At 46.0% G+C, this 15,753-nt stretch overlaps 1 protein-coding gene across 5 annotated transcripts in view; it reads right to left on the bottom strand.

The window, feature by feature from the left end:
- Nucleotides 1–15,753, bottom strand: part of EYA3 (EYA transcriptional coactivator and phosphatase 3) — a 59,928-nt gene that overhangs the window by 6,030 nt on the left and 38,145 nt on the right. For 4 of the 5 annotated variants that reach the window (XM_074562576.1, XM_074562581.1, XM_074562578.1 and 1 more), the window contains 7 exons: nt 15,373–15,510; nt 10,768–10,850; nt 9,085–9,268; nt 5,360–5,499; nt 3,263–3,346; nt 2,577–2,666; nt 264–322 (listed from right to left, as the gene is read on the bottom strand). In XM_074562576.1, coding sequence (XP_074418677.1) covers nt 264–322; nt 2,577–2,666; nt 3,263–3,346; nt 5,360–5,499; nt 9,085–9,268; nt 10,768–10,850; nt 15,373–15,510 — 778 coding nt within the window. The remainder of the gene's footprint in view (nt 1–263; nt 323–2,576; nt 2,667–3,262; nt 3,347–5,359; nt 5,500–9,084; nt 9,269–10,767; nt 10,851–15,372; nt 15,511–15,753) is intronic. The other variant, XM_074562580.1, reaches the window with a different exon arrangement.

The raw sequence follows: 15,753 nt of genomic DNA on the forward strand, positions 1-15,753 counted from the left end.
GAAGTCTGGAGTGTCGGTTCTCCAATCGCGACATGGCATCAAGCACACAGGCAACACTCAGCAGCGGACAACGTAATTCACATTATCATTCCCAAAGCCTCAAGGTTTTGTAGGCCTTCAAAGAAATACCACCCAGCAGACAAACACCGTTTGCCAAGTTTCATCCCCTGCACAATGCTGCCCTCCATCCCTTTTGGGTTTGAAGACCCCACCAAAACCAGATTACATTAGCTACACATTTCACGCATTCATCAGTACACCACCTTAAATCTTGGCCATTGTCATCAGATGCCACATCTTCTATATGTACCTGGTCACACTCCTGTTTAAGAAAAAAAAAAAAAAAAAAAGTCACGCTGTTGGAATCCAGAAACATACTGAAATTTGCAGATAAAGGAAAGCGTGATATAAAACAATCCCCTCCCGTTTCCCAACAGCAATGAGCCATGCCATACTGCCTCCGCAAGCCTATACACAGCTTCCACTAGCTTCGTCTTCCAGTACTAGGTTTAACTTCTCAGCACCTACAGGTCCTTGCCAAGACTGGGATTCAAAGCAACCAGAAAAGTCTGAAAAAAGCATGTTTCTACGACATTTTGAGTCGTGTGCAAAAAAAGGAACTCCAGCACTCACTAAACAGGTTGGACTCAGAGCTCACTTCTCGTTGGAAACCCTTTTGCCATCTCATAAAACCAAACCAAACAAAACCAAAAATAGTCCCAAACCACATGAGCGGGTCAAGTATGGATATTCCATTTCATCAACCCAACCGCCAATTCTGTCAGAGAGCCACAGCACAAACCCTGGAGTTCAGCGTCAGCGTAGCAGCACTGCCAAGACCCTGGTGCTTCCCACAGCCGGTTTAACCCGAACTGCCAACACCTTAGGACAAGAAGCGAATTTTTGCCGTTTCAAGAATTTCCCCCTGCTGCTGCTAAACACCACCGACAGCAGTAAGTGCTGTTGCTGGTCACATAGTTACCGTATCAGCAACCATCTTTCCAGCACAAGAGGCTGTATTTGGGGTTTGGGATTTGGGGTTTTTTTTTGGGTTTGGTTTGGTTTTGGTTTTGTTTTTTTTTTCTTTTTTTTCTCCTGGGGCTGGGAGGTAACTGTCATCATCACCCTTGCAAAGTTTACAGCTGCAAGTAGTCACAGCCATGAAATGGAAACTTCATTTAAGTTTCTGTTTGCAGTAACAAAAACATCTCGTTTTCCCACAATTTGCATCAGTGATGCACCTACAACGAATGGTTCACTGTTCATATTCAGCCTTCCTAAGCTTTAAACTAGTCCTGTAAATTCCGCAAATTAGGTTCATGAGTCCATATTTGTGGACTCATATCAAAGAAGACATGAGTGAGGACATTTGCTATTTCCAACCATTTAATTCCAGATTCTGACCTAACTTCACATCTCCCAGTATAGACAGAATCTTCACCTTCATGGAATCTTCATGGTTGGAAAGGACCTTTGAGATCATCGAGTCCAACCATACACACACACCAAAAAAAAACCAAACCCAACAAAAAAAAAAACCCCAAAAAACAACCACAAACAAACAACCTACAATCTCTGTCACTAGAGCATGCCCTGAAGTGCCAAATCTAGACGTTTCTTAAACATCTCTAGGGATGGTGACTCAACCCCCTCCCTGGGCAGGCTGTTCCAGTGCCTGACCACTTTTGCAGTAAAGTCATTCTTCCTAATATCTAATCTAAACCTCCCCTGCCGCAGCTTCAGACCATTTCCTCTGGTCCTGCCGTTATTCACCTGGGAGAAGAGGCCAACAATCACTTGGGAGAAGAGGCCAGAGATCACGCTACTGTGTCCACTACTACCTGACAATACACAATAGCAAAGCACAGAGCATTGCCGTGATTAAAGCAGAGATTTATAATCAACCTCTGTGGAAGTGGTGCATAACAGTGAGATGTATTTATTTTGGCAGAGAATACTGTGCATGAAAAGAGGACGGGAGCTGAGCAGAAGTCCGTGAGGCGGGATGGGAAGGGGAGAGCAGCAGCAATAGCTTGCAGGAAAGAAAAACCGAGGGTGCTGCATGACCTCCCCGTGTAGAGTGTGCTTGCCGATGGAAGCAGGTCCTTCTGGGTTGTTACACAGACAAGGTAACCTGCTGAGACACCGGCTGAGATGCACAAGTTGTGTTCTGTCCTCGGCATGGTCAAAGCCCCTGAGAACTGACATTCTCAAGGTCACCCTTTCCCCACATCTCCAGTCTCCATTTCAAAACAGGATCAGTGAAAGCAAAGTGCTTACCCGTCCAGAATGAAAACGTAAGACAAAGCAGACATCACTCTTTTCATTTATACGGGTTCAAGCAGAAACCCACAGGAGAGCTAAGAGAGCGCATGACACTAGAAGTCTGCAGAATGCCTGTCTCAGACAAAAGGGTACACCTCTGATTCGGCTGTGCTTAGAACCGCTTCGCTTTTGGCAGCCTGTTACGTTTCAGCACAAAGTGGCTCTGAAGCACGACAGCCCTCACAAACGGCGCTGTGTAATTTTAACTCGGTAACGTGGAATTTTGCCTTTCAAAAACATTTGCCACGTACCTCCAAGTCATTGAAAAACAAATGAGTATCAGCTACTTCAAAAATCATCTCCTCCATTGAGAGACCCGAGCCAATCACTAGAGTTGGATCCTGGCAGAACAAAAAGAGAGAATGTCAATTTACCGGGGTTACAAGTAGAAGTAAATTGTGAGAGAACTTTCATCAGTTACACTGCACAAAGTTTCTACTGTACATCAAGCCTGAGGTAATTCCAGCTGCACTCAATGGTGTGAACAAGTTTCCCTAGTATTTTAAACAACTCAAGAAAAAAAAAAAGGTACTCCAGTGACCCAAAATTTAACAAAACACTTCAGTACTGCATAGCAGGGACCGATGCATTTTCAGAAGCAACGAAACAAGATATTCAAAAATCTTCAATATGTTTTGAAGGAGAAAAAACGCTTCCTTTCACTACGCGCTATGACCTCAGTAATTCCCAATGATGATGACAACAGGCAGGCACTGTAAGACTCGTGTTGTTAGAAGGGAAATGTTTGTGATGTCCATATGCCAGCTCTGCACAAAGCCAAATTTAGTGTTCTTTCTCCACCCCAAACTGCCAACAAGTTAAAAATATCACCTTATACGTTTAAAACAAAATATCGTTTTCTATTCCTTTTCCAAAGATTAACGTTTACTGCTGCGTGATGGATAGGGTTTTCCTTCCACACAAAATACAATATTACCTTGCCGTATTTTTGAGCGTAAGACCCTGTGAGAAGTGAATGGAAGATTATGATGGTCTCATCCAGGTCCCAGAGAAACACTCGCTGCGTAGACAACAAAAGCAGGTTAGAGCTGAGCTACTCCAAGCACTAAGCTTTGACAAACGAGCAAGTTTTAGCGTTAATTTTGTGGCTAGCTGCAGTATGCTTTTAACAGGTATGAACAGTATTTAACAGTATTTGTCTTACAGGCTGAACACATTATTAATTAAACTCTTTCAGTTTAATGCGGTGGAGTTTATATATCGTACAGTGCAACCATATGCTCAAAATACGGCTCTCTTGGTCAAACTCTTTCCAAAGCTTCTCTTCCTTTTATAGTTATAAAGCAAAAACTTAAGAGTGCTGGTGAACTTTAGAGCCCTGCGAGGGTAGTTTACCGTCTGTGATCTTGCAGAGCACAGGTAAATGTCCTCGGTGTTTATCAGAGACACCTTTGTTATGATAAACAAGGGGGACTGGCTGTCACGAGGAATAGCAGAGTTTCAATACAGACGGACTTTGATAAACTTGAGAACTGGGCCAACAGGAACTAGAAGTTCAATAACTGCAGATTGTGCGCATGGGGTAGGGTAATCCCTCGTGTTGGCCCAGGCTGGAAGGAGCTGGAGGCTACGGCGCACACCAGGTGCAGCATGAGCCAGCGGCGCTCTCTCCCCGTGGGTAAGAGGAACTGTGTGCTGGAGAACACCAAGTGTGCCTAGCTAAGAGAAGCGAGGAAGGTGCTGTCTCACCTACCTGGCACTGCGTGACCTCAGATTGCGTCCCCACTTCCAGAGGTACGTGAGCAAACTAGAGAGCAGCCAGCAAAAGGCTGTGGAGATGGTCAGCAGCCTAAAGGAGAGGCTGAGGGAGCTGTGATGGTTTATCTCAGCAAAGAGGAGAGTAAGGGTGACCTAATAGCAGATCACAACTAATTGAAAGGAGACGGAGACAAATTCTCCTCAATAGTGGCAGATGGAAAATTGCCACGGACAAAGAAGGGGAAATTTGTAGCTTGGGAGATCCCAGCTGGGGACAGAAAACCTCCTTCCCTGGGTGGACACAGCAGTCATGGGACAGATCACTAGACAGGTACAGGATCTCCAACCTTGGAGGTTCTCAAGACTCAGCTAGACAAAGCCATGTCTAGTGCTGGGGACAGGCCTGAGCAGGAGGCTGTACTGGAGACATCCAGACTGGCTCCTCCATTGACACCACTATGATTCCAAGATGTGTTTGAGTGATGCTTGTCAAGAACCACTGAAGAACTCATTTGGGCCAGTTCTCAGATAACATGGCTCATGGGAATTTCCCAAATTATCTCTCAGTATGGGAAAGACATGGACCTGTTGGAGCAGGTCCAGAGGAGGTGACAAAAACAATCAGAGGGATGGAACACCTCTCCTATGAGGACAGGCTGAGAGAGTTGGGGTTGTTCAGCCTGGAGAAGAGAAGGCTCCAGGAAGACACTGCAGCCTCTCAGTACTGAATCATGGAATTTTTCAGAGTTGGAAGGGACCTCTAGAGATCATCTAGTCCAACTCCCCTGTTAAAGCAGGATTGCCCAGAGCACATTACTCAGGACTGCATCCAGGCGGGTCTTGAAAGCCTCCAGAGAAGGGGGCTTATGAGAAACGGGGAGGCAGACTTAAATGGGTCTTATGAGAAAGATGGAGGCAGACTCTTCAGAAGGGTTTGTTGTGATAGGACAAGGGGTAATGGTTTTAAACTAAAAGAGGGTAGATTCACTCTAGATGTAAGGAAGACATTTTTTATGATGAGACTGGTGAAACACCGGCCCAGGTTGCCCGGAGAGGTGGGAGATGCCCCATCCCTGTAAACATTCAAGGCCAGGTTGGACACGGCTCTGAGCAACCTGATCCAGTTGAAGATGTCCCTGCTCATGGCAGGGGGTTGGACTGGATGGCCTTTAAAGGTCCCTTCCAACCCAGACTATTCTATTATTCTAATGATCTTCTTCCATTTCCATGGAGATAGGATGAAAGAAAGAGAGGAGGCCTTTTACCATCACGCTATTCTGCGATGCTACCTGTAGAAAACAAGATTCCTACTTACCTCCAGTTCACTGTCCTGTGAGGAAGAGGTATCTGCTTTCCTCTTCCCCCTGTTCTTCCCAGGCATGTTTTTTCTTGCCTGCTCATCTAACTCTTTACTTGCTGTTGCTCTTGATAATGAAGGGCTTGTGGATGCATCTCCTAGAAGAAAAAAATCACACAGCTCTCACCCCCTTATGCCTCAAAACACATCAAGATAAAGCTTTCAGCATTTGGCCACAAACCTCCTTTGCAAAAGGTAAGATGTTATCTTGCTTTATTGATGCAGTAGTAGTTGAACGCTTATTAGAACATAAAACATGATTTCTTTGTCCCACTGTTTCAAAACAGCTCCGTGTCCGCAATTCAGTCCAGCAGGACTGAGCTACTACAGCTACAAAGCCAACGACAGAGCACCCTCCATCCTAAGCCCTGTAACCCCTCAGATGTCTCACTACCCTGGAACTGCTTTATTACTCAATTGTTTCTTTTTTAAGAATTAGTGAAGAGTAACAGGGATGATCTCAGCCCTGAAGGCGCAGAATTGGCCAAGCACCATGGCCATGACTGATGGGGACGGAGCCTATTCTGTGACTGGTAAGAACACCCTTCCCCAGGGAAAGAGTAAAGCACCACCATGAAAAAAGAATTAAAAAACCAAAAATCAGTGCTTTGATGTGCAGAATATTACGACCCTAATGGAAGATACTTTCTGAATCCTTTACTAGCAGGCAAAAGAGTTAACCAGCTCAGAAACAGGACCAGAACTGTACTGGGATGGCAGAGGGCACAGGGAACTTGAGAGCTTGAATTCAGTCTGGGTCTTGAAGATGAGACCTTGCAATTCCTATAAAAATTGATGCAGAGCTGTGAACTTGGAGAATTCCTGAGCTAAGAAAATGGCACTGAAAACATTAACAACCGGGCCATTCCCTGGCCAGTGCCCTTAAACAACAGGTGAATTCCTTAGGTTTTCAAGATCAAATAAGAACAAATTCTCATGGGTAAATCCACTGTTGCTCACCCCAACTAGAGGGCAACTGCTTCCTGAAAGAGGACACGTGCTTGAAGCACCATGCTTCTTGGTTTACATGTCACAGCACGGTGTTTGTCATCCCCTGTCTGTAGCATCCCATAATGTAAAGGTGAGAGAGGTATGGAACTTCACTGGGTTCAAGACTATCGACCTGTGTGCTTTGCTCACTGGCAGCCACCCATCCCTGCTTTCAGGTTGCAAGAATGAGTTTGAGGACCTGGCATAGCTCAGGTACTACTGATGGACTTGGGGAAGACGCAGAAGGCAAAGCGCCGCAGAGGCAATCACCAACCTCCCACAAGCAGGATGATGTCCAGCAAATCTCCAAGCCAGGGCCACCTTGGAAGCTAAACCCCATCCCACCCCTTCTTCATCTGCTTCAGTTTGTATTGATGAACATGACATGTTCTGGGCTCCCCGGGTCAAGAAGGACAGGGAACTGCTGGAGAGGGGACAGCAAAGGGCTACCAAGATGCTGAGGGGACTGGAACACCTCTCTGATGAAGAAAGGCTGAGGGATTTGGGGCTCTTCAGTCTGGAAAAAAGACGACTGAGGGGGGATCTTATCAATGCTTCTCAATACTGAAAGGGGGGATGTCAGGAGGATGGGGCCAGGCTCTTCTCAGTGGGGCCCAGCAACAGGACAAGGGGCAACGGGCACAAACTGGAGCATAGGAAGTTCCATCTCAACATGAGGAGGAACTTCTTTGCTGTGAGGGTGGCAGAGCCCTGGCACAGGCTGCCCAGAGAGGTGGTGGAGTCTCCGTCTCTGGAGACATTCCAAGCCCGCCTGGACGCGTTCCTGTGCCACCTGCTGTGGGTGACCCTGCTCTGGCAGGGGGTTGGACTGGGTGATCTCCAGAGGTCCCTTCCAACCCCTGCCAGTGGGATTCTGTGATTACACGGTATGGGATATCCCTTTGGTCAGCTCAGGCCAGCTGTCCCAGCTGTGTCACCTTCCAGGTTGTTGTCCACCCCGAGCCTGCTTGCTAGGGCTGGTGTGGAGAGGAGGAAGCCTTGACACTGTACAAGCACTTTTCAGCAGTAGCCAAAACACTGGTGTGTTATCAACACTGTGTCCAAAACACAGCACCAGCGGAGCTGCTACAAAGAAAGTTAAGTCCACCCTGGCCAGACCCAGGGCACCAACAAAAATCAATGGAATCTGTATTTTTTTTCTAGCCTACCGATCCGTAACAGGCAGCAGATTTCAGTTTAATACTGTCCAACATCACAGGATGAATCTCATACCTCCTTCCGTAAGACACTGGAATAACCACTAAGTCTTTGCTCTTGTTAAGTTTAGAAACCTGTATTTTTGGTGAGGAAATTTTAGCCAACGCCACTGCGATTGATACATGACACGACAGTAGTGGAAAGGGCCAGCGAAAGATGTGACGTCTTTACAACAGTCAACGAAACGCTTTCAATCCACTTTCTGCATCTCTTCTCTTACCAGCTAAAATCTTCTCTCCACAAGTGCCAGGTAACGTAATGCTATGCAGATGCAGATCCGCTCACATGCACAGCAGAACAGGTGTCATTTCAAAACCGGATTACACAATGAAGCAGACGCAAGGAACTAGGTACTCCTAGGCACATCAGAGACCGACGCGTCAGGAGGCGATGGCTGAACTACAGCTCTTGAAAATGCATGAGCAGTCCCGGAGGACTCCCATAACTGGGACTGGCAGCTCTGTCATGGCTGTCAGGTAATCTGCACACCTGCCTGCGGGAGGGAAAGAGCTAGCAGGAGCTACTGAGACTGGGTATCACCAACTGGCCTGAAGCACAAGAGAACACCCAGCCCCGACTCAGGACAGAATCAAGGGTCCCCAGGGAGCTGCTGTTGGCAACTCTTAAAAGTCAGCCCTGGAATTCCATCTCCCTAGGGCATTCAGAGCATGTGGTAAGTGTCTCCTGAATCGCAGCAGCTAAGACTTCCAATATGGTAAGTTTGGCTGGTCCACCATAACACCAGTCTGACAATGGAAGGTAAATGCCCTGTCCGGGCCAGCAGGCAAAGATGCTGCAATTACCTTTGGAAAATAGTTTTCCCCATTAGAAATAGTGTGACCAGCAGAAGCAGGGAGGTGATTGTCCCCCTGTACTCAGCACTGGGGAGACCACACTTTGAGTATTGTGTCCGTTTTTGGGCACCTCAATACGAGAGAGATCTCGAGGTGCTGGAGCGAGCACAGAGGAGGGCAACAAAGCTGGTGAAGGGCCTGGAGAATAAATCTGATGAGGAGCGATTGAAGGAGCTGGGACTGTTCAGTTTGAGGAAGAGGAGGCTGAGGGGAGACCTCATCACTCTCTACAACTACTTGAAAGGACATTGTAGAGAGGTTGGTGCTGGTCTCTTCTCACAGGTCATTAGCGATAGAACAAGAGGGAATGGGTTCAAGCTGCAGCAGGGGAGGTTTAGGCTGGACATTAGGAAAAAATTCTTCCCAGAAAGAGTGGTCAGACACTGGAATAGGCTGCCCAGGGAGGTGGTGGAGTCACCATCCCCAAATGTGTTTGAGTCGTTTGGATGTGGTGTTGGGGGATATGGTGTAGGGGAGAACTCTGTAGAGCAGGGTTGGTGGTTGGACACGATGATCCCAAGGGTCTTTTCCAACCTGAATGATCCTATGATTCTATGTCTGCACACTGTACTGTTTAACACAAGTGTTTTGCAGCCACCCTGTTCAAGATTCAACCATTACCGGAGGAATGTCTCTGCACTGTCCGCGTAGGCACCATGGCGTTTGGTTTTTCGGTTGGGTACGTAGCTGTTGCTAACGCAGTACTCTCCGTGTTGCTGTCTGCTGGTGTTACAACTCCAAAGCCAGAACTTGGGTAACATGTCTGGTACTGACTCTGGCCAAGGATCGTGTAGGTAGGGTATTCCTGTTAGAGGAAAGGATTAGTAATGACAGGACACTTCTTTCCGAAAACACTCTACATTAAGATGACTTTTACGCTAGAATATGCCTGCCAGAAAGAAACCCCAGCAAGAGTGCAGTCTGATGTCAGGCTGTTTCTTTCTGCATATGTTAGGCACCTCCAAACAGGGTCAGGAGATCTGACTTCCCAATGGCCCCCACACAGGCCGGTTCTGCAGGCAGGAGGCCAGCGGTCACAGAGCCCCTCCTCTGCCTCCAGTTTCTTCAAAAATGAGTTCATTATGAACGGTGTGGCAGTAACAGGGGAGTATCGAGCGGATGCCACGGCATCAGTCCACACTGTCTGTTCTGGAATTTGTGGGTTTGTCTTGTGTTTTACTTTCTGATACCAAACATACTGAGAGCAACAGACGGTGGTCCTGGCACTGGCTGAGGGTGCAATCCCAGCCACTAGAGCTACAGGATAAGCTGCCTTTACTCATGTCCTGACTTCACCAAGCAATTATTTCGCACGCTGTGATGAAAGGTATCCACTTACGGAGACTATTTACTCATTTAGGAGGAGATCACTGAGCACCTGAAGCTGTGCTTGAGGATTTTGATTTTCACTATCACTCCTGATAGTGAAAAAAGCAGCCCCCCCCAAACGTCAGGTCACAGCCTTCTGGCACACTGTGCACTTCTGATTCCCTCAAAGAGCAACCTGGACTTGTGAACCAGGTACCTTGATCTGCACCACTGAAAGAAAATCTTTTTTTCCCCTTACAGCTTCAAGCAAGTTTATGTTAATTAAAGAACCTTAAAAAGCAACAGCATAAGCATACAAGGATTTTGGTGCATCCACTGCGTTTTCCGCCCTTCCTATATTCTCTTGCTGCAAAGTTGTGACATTGCAGGGTTCCTTTGTGTATCTAAATATTCAGAATAGCCGTTAACCACTGACAACAGTATGTATTACCCACAGCAGGTCACAGTCAGGGCGAAGGGCTCTGTCCTAGCTGCAGGAGTTTTTGACTTTGTTTTATTCCAGCACCATCAGGATGCCTCTCCTACTTTACTGGGGTGGTTTTGTTTGTTTTGTTGGTGTAATATCTGTTTTCCTTTTCTTGCTGAGGGAGAACAAAGGCATTCAAAAAATATCCACCTATAGTTCTCCCCGGAGGTTTGACTCTCAGAACAGTTCTACTGTTTCTTCTCCAACGTCTCTCAGAGATCTCAGCACCCTGTTTAAGATTCACCACACAACCTGCAGGCAAGGGAACAGCTTTGAACAAATGAAGTGAGTTCGTTGCAAAGGCCAAAGGGAAAAGCATCACAGTCAGAGAGCCCGCAAGAGTAATTTTGCTGACTTTGAGTAACATACTGAGCCCTGTAACTCTAGTACCGGTTGTGCTCCATCTGAAGTGATGCAAGTATTTGCCCTTCCTTTCTTAGCTTTGGGTAACATGTTATACAAAGGTGAAGGAGATGGTGCACATAAATATAACAAGGAAAAAGTTTTACCTGTGAGATGGTGGCTACTGCCGACGTGGAAATATTGACAACAGTTGAGGATGTAGAGACTGGACTGGCATTGGTAGTCGATGCTGTAAAATTAAGAATTACTGCATTAAATGCTTCTAGAAAAGCACAAGAAGTGAGACCAATCCAAGCTGTGAAATAAGTACTTACTAGGCTTTTTTTGTACTTCCAGCAGCACTCTGCTTCTAACAGCCAAAAAAGAGCTGGGATGTATTTTGAAACCAATTACGTTTCAACTGGGCTTACAGGGAAGGAGAGCTAGCGTATCTTTTAAAACAATACTTTCAAATGTTTCAGAAACCTTTTCCCTCCACGCCTGCTAAGCAACTGGAGTATAATTAGAACGGTTTCGCATCTTTACTATAAGTTTTGAGAAGGCAATCACATTTTCATGTTCAATCAGTAGCAGCCGAAAATCAATCCGAATAAATCAGTAAAATGGATATGAACGTGTTTAAATCATCTCTGATAAAAACAATTCTCTCTGCATTGCAATCAGCACATTTAGTCTAATTACAGAAAAAAAATTAAGGAAACATACAAATATTTCAAATAGTATAAAAAGGGTGCTTCCTACTGGAGAAAGCACACGTATCTCCCCACGTTTCTATCAGACTACAACTGTTTTTTGGATGCGGCTTTTTGAAATAATTTGTCAACAGCTTGTAGGACAAATTGTTAGAGACGTGGAGCCGTTAGTATGAGTTTTAAGAATTTTAATAGCCTTCATGGCACTGCATTTGGTTCTTCCAAAACACAGCAGAGGCTGCTAGAGCACCCCCTGGGAACACCAGTCATTAGCAGATGCGGTGGTTTTACAGCCACGGGGCCGCTCCATTAAACGTTGCTCAACACGGGGCTTTGGGATTCTCAAGGATTAGTGAAAAAAATAATTTACGAAATCAGCATGAACAAAATCAGGTACTAAACCTGGTGCCACCAAGAAACATTTTCTTTTGTTAAACCTTCCTTCTCTGCACACAAATAAAACCAAAAATCACTTTTAGATGCTTATGAAAAGACCTGCAGAAACCCACAGTATCACCTACTTTACCGTCCCTCTGAGAAAAGCCCTCACTTTCTGCAAATCACACCCACGCGGAATCACCCCGGGACCGAGGAACTCAAGCTTCTGAAGGCTTCAGTCTTTCTAGCCCAGGGAAACAGACCCACCGCGATCTCTTAATCAATGTACGACTGTTGCGTTACGGCAAGCACAGACACTACCTGGTGAACAGCTCCTGGAAAGAGGAATGGATCCAAAACATGCCTCCAAAAAGATGAAAAACAAAAGAAATATATCTTAAAAGAGTTGCAGAAATACACAGTATTTACAAGAGGTGAGAAATGTGAACGGTGGCATCTCTGTGGAAGCAGAAACGAAGGCAAGTAATTAGCCCCGGGGAATCCCCTCATAAATAGGAGCAGTAGTGATCAAAAACAGATGGGAGAGAATTTTGGGAGAAGAACATTTAGGAAGAGGGGAAAAAGGCTGCACTGAACAGCAATAATGGTAATGAAGACACTCAAGTACCTATGCAGCTACTAGAAGCACAGCTGTGAGAGTAAGGTATCTATCAAGATGCTCCTCATAAGCAACTGCTAGAGAACAAGGGTTAGTTTCCAAATAGAACTCCTTCCAACTATACACGTTACGGAAACCATCAAGGCTGTCATTACCTTAAGAAAACGTCACTTCCTCGGGCACTGCAAAGAGCAGCTCTCCAGAAAAGATCCTTGCTAACGCGGAACAAACCCGCTGCAAAGCTGGAGGAGATGAACTACCTAGAGGGCAGATAGCTCATCACCTCTCTCAAGATCATCACAAACAGAAGGCGCTCTTCATTCGTGGTGACCTGAAGAGGCTGCTTCTCCACTGAGATAGGTAACAGAAGTTAAGAAATCATAGAAAAAAGATTCCAAGTGTTGGGATTCTGGTAATAACACAGATTCCCTCGTATGAACTTCTTTCTTTATCTTAACTCTGGTCTCCTTCCAAGATTTCTTTTTTAATTACCCTTTATCTATACAGTGTTACACACCAGATCTTTACAAACAGCTCCCACTACAGAGATTAACCAGTTCTTTCCACACTGTGGGTCAGCTCCTTTTACCTGGGAATGGGCCAAAAGCACGCAAAAAGTGTTTGGCACGGATGTGCCAAAGGGACCACTTGCTGGGACTATTTCATGGCCTCAGCAAACACAAGTATTGCCTTGAAACTGCTGTGACTCTTTTTCTCTTCTCCCCTCTTTCTTCCCTACTTCCAGATCTCCTCCTCAGACCTTGTATCCCTACCTCCCCTGCCTCAGTCACCCCATTTGCTGTTGCTTCAGTTGTTTTCAAAGATGTTTCAACCTGCTTCGTGTGCTAGGAAGGGAAATTGCAATTAATGCATTTTATGCTTCACTTGGCTGCTTTGCTCTCACAGGGGAGGAAGAGGCAAGGCAAGAAGCAGCCATTCCTCCCACGTCGCCCCCAGTGCTTCCAAGTGCCCCTGTGACGTACCACCATGGCCATCGCTCGGGCGAGTACAAGAAGCAAGGTTCTCAGTCACTAAGTGCATCTGACCATTCACCAGGGTTCAAATATGACGTTACTTCGGTCCAGCATCTGCAGACTAAACTATATCCGTGCACTGCCACGCACGCTGGTGGGACAGCAGCACCGTACAGCTGTGTGTCACCCTACTGTCTTGACTGGAGAGAAAAGACAGATTTTCAAGAGATTACTCATAAAGCACCTTTGTTGATCCTTCCAGCTCCTGCTCCCCACCACCTCCAAGTACTGACCTGACCCCTCAGTGGGCTGATTGCTAACTTGACAAAAAGGAAACGTAGCAAATCTGAAAAAGGAAGACCTTCCTGCCACTTTGCAAAAAGTTTTTCAAAAATCAATAGCATTTACACAATTCCAGTGATTTTTTCACACTTTCAAAGGGCAGCCTGCAGGGAAACTCACACGTCCTCACAGCAGTGTGGACCAAATGGTTTAAAATCCTTCCGCAGAGCAAGGCCTGACGGTGGCTCCGTCACCTCCCCGATCCCCAGGGATTCACACGTGGTACATCACTGGCAAACCTGCCCGCAGTCACGTTATGCAGATCCATTTCTGACCCTTGGCAGCTAAAGCTATAAAACTATACTGCACTCTGCCCGTCGGAGTACCTGGAGGAGAGTTATGTCTGAAGGAAGGTAGTATTTCCAGCGTCGTACTGCTCATTTATGAACGTGAAAAGTGAACTGAGGATAAACATTACGCTGGGCCATTTACTGTCACAATGATGCAAGCATGACATACTGCATGGCTTTTAGCATATTAGATATGCTAAAACCCACTTATTGGGCTAAAACCCACTAATTTTAAGAGTTATTCCCCGTTACTTGGCACCCGTTAGACCGCATCTGGATATGGCATTCAGTTTGGGGCCTCAAGCACAAGAAACATGTTGATAAAATTCAAGGAAAAAATTCAGGCAAAGATCCAGCAAAACAGCTGGAGAGCTGCGGCACGTGCCCCGCGAGGGGCAGTGGGACCGTCCAGCCTGGAGAAGAGATGGCTCTGGGGGACCCGAGAGCAGCCTGCTGGTACCTGCACGGAGGTTATCGAGGAGTTGGAGCCAGGCTCTTTTTGCAGGTGCACAGCAGGAGAAGGAGAGAAACGGTCACAACATGAAAGAGGGGACGTTCCAAGTTGACAAAAGAAGAAAAGTTTCACCATGATTGGGCACCGGAATTAGCAAAATCTCCATCCTTGGAGGTTTTTGACACCCAACTGGATAAAGCCCCGAGCAACCTGGTTCTGAGTTCAGTGTCAACTCTTCTTTGAGCAGGAGGCTGAACTAAAGACCTCCTGAAGTCCCCAAGTTAGTCTATTAAAATATCACATAAGAAATAGATTAAAAATCCCTGAAATGCTTTTTAAAAACTACAGAGAAAGAAACAAATTTTCCCCACTCATGACGAAAACATAAATGGCAAAATTCCTGCCAAGCAAAAAAGTATCAATCTGCACCCATTTGCCATAAACACCAGTACTGCGTTATTCAGCTAAATTGCTTTGGAAGCTGGTGAAATTCAGCACCCGGCTCCATGTGGCACTTCCAGCAGCCGGAATACTTGTAGGCCAGTTCTATACCGAGAGTCCCACTCTCTATCAGATCTACCAACCCGGGCTGTGCGTTTAACATATGAGAGCCATCTACCTCCAGAAGTAATTAACAAAAAAATTTAAAAAAATCCAATGCCAGTCAGCGTATTTCCTGACATCAAGCTAAAGACCACCGACAAAGAGCTGGAGCTGGAACAGCATTCCCAGTAAAGGCATGCAAGAACGTAAGTCTCCTCTCCCCTTCCCATTTGCTCTTCACCCCGTTAAGTCCATCAGCATGGCACTGCCAAGCCAGCCTGGTGCATACAGAGGTACGTAGCAAATACGAAACCAAACACATACACACGCACAAAAAGAAAAGAGGCAAAGCATAAAGAAGCATGCACAAACCAAGAACAAACGTGCAAGTCTCTCTACTTGTGGTATCTGGACTCGATTAGGTGGAGAGAGATGCAGATAAAAACCATGCCAAGTTACCTTCAATGGAATAAGAATAATGTGCTGGGCTGGGCTGGCTTGTGGTTAACCCTGTAGTGCAGGTAAGAACACTGTGCTGACTTGTAGATGGAGTCTGAATTAAACCACTTTCAGGTTTCATACCTGGCCACAGTGCACCTGAATCAGATAAATTGGACCAGTTACAAACAAATATGCTGGGACCAAACAGCATGCTGCTACCTCAGATTAAGGTTGTTGCTCATCACAAAAGCAAGTAACAAATCACACACGGAAAATGTTTAATTTCTGCAAAAGTGCTGACTGTCAGGCTGTGCGTGGATTAGAGCTGCTGACAAAACGGCTGAAAAAGAGAAAATTAAAAGCACCAACAAGACCCATTTCCAAAGCTTTCAACTAAAA

This window comes from Larus michahellis, chromosome 19 (assembly GCF_964199755.1).
Source record: "Larus michahellis chromosome 19, bLarMic1.1, whole genome shotgun sequence".
Classification (NCBI taxonomy): domain Eukaryota; kingdom Metazoa; phylum Chordata; class Aves; order Charadriiformes; family Laridae; genus Larus; species Larus michahellis.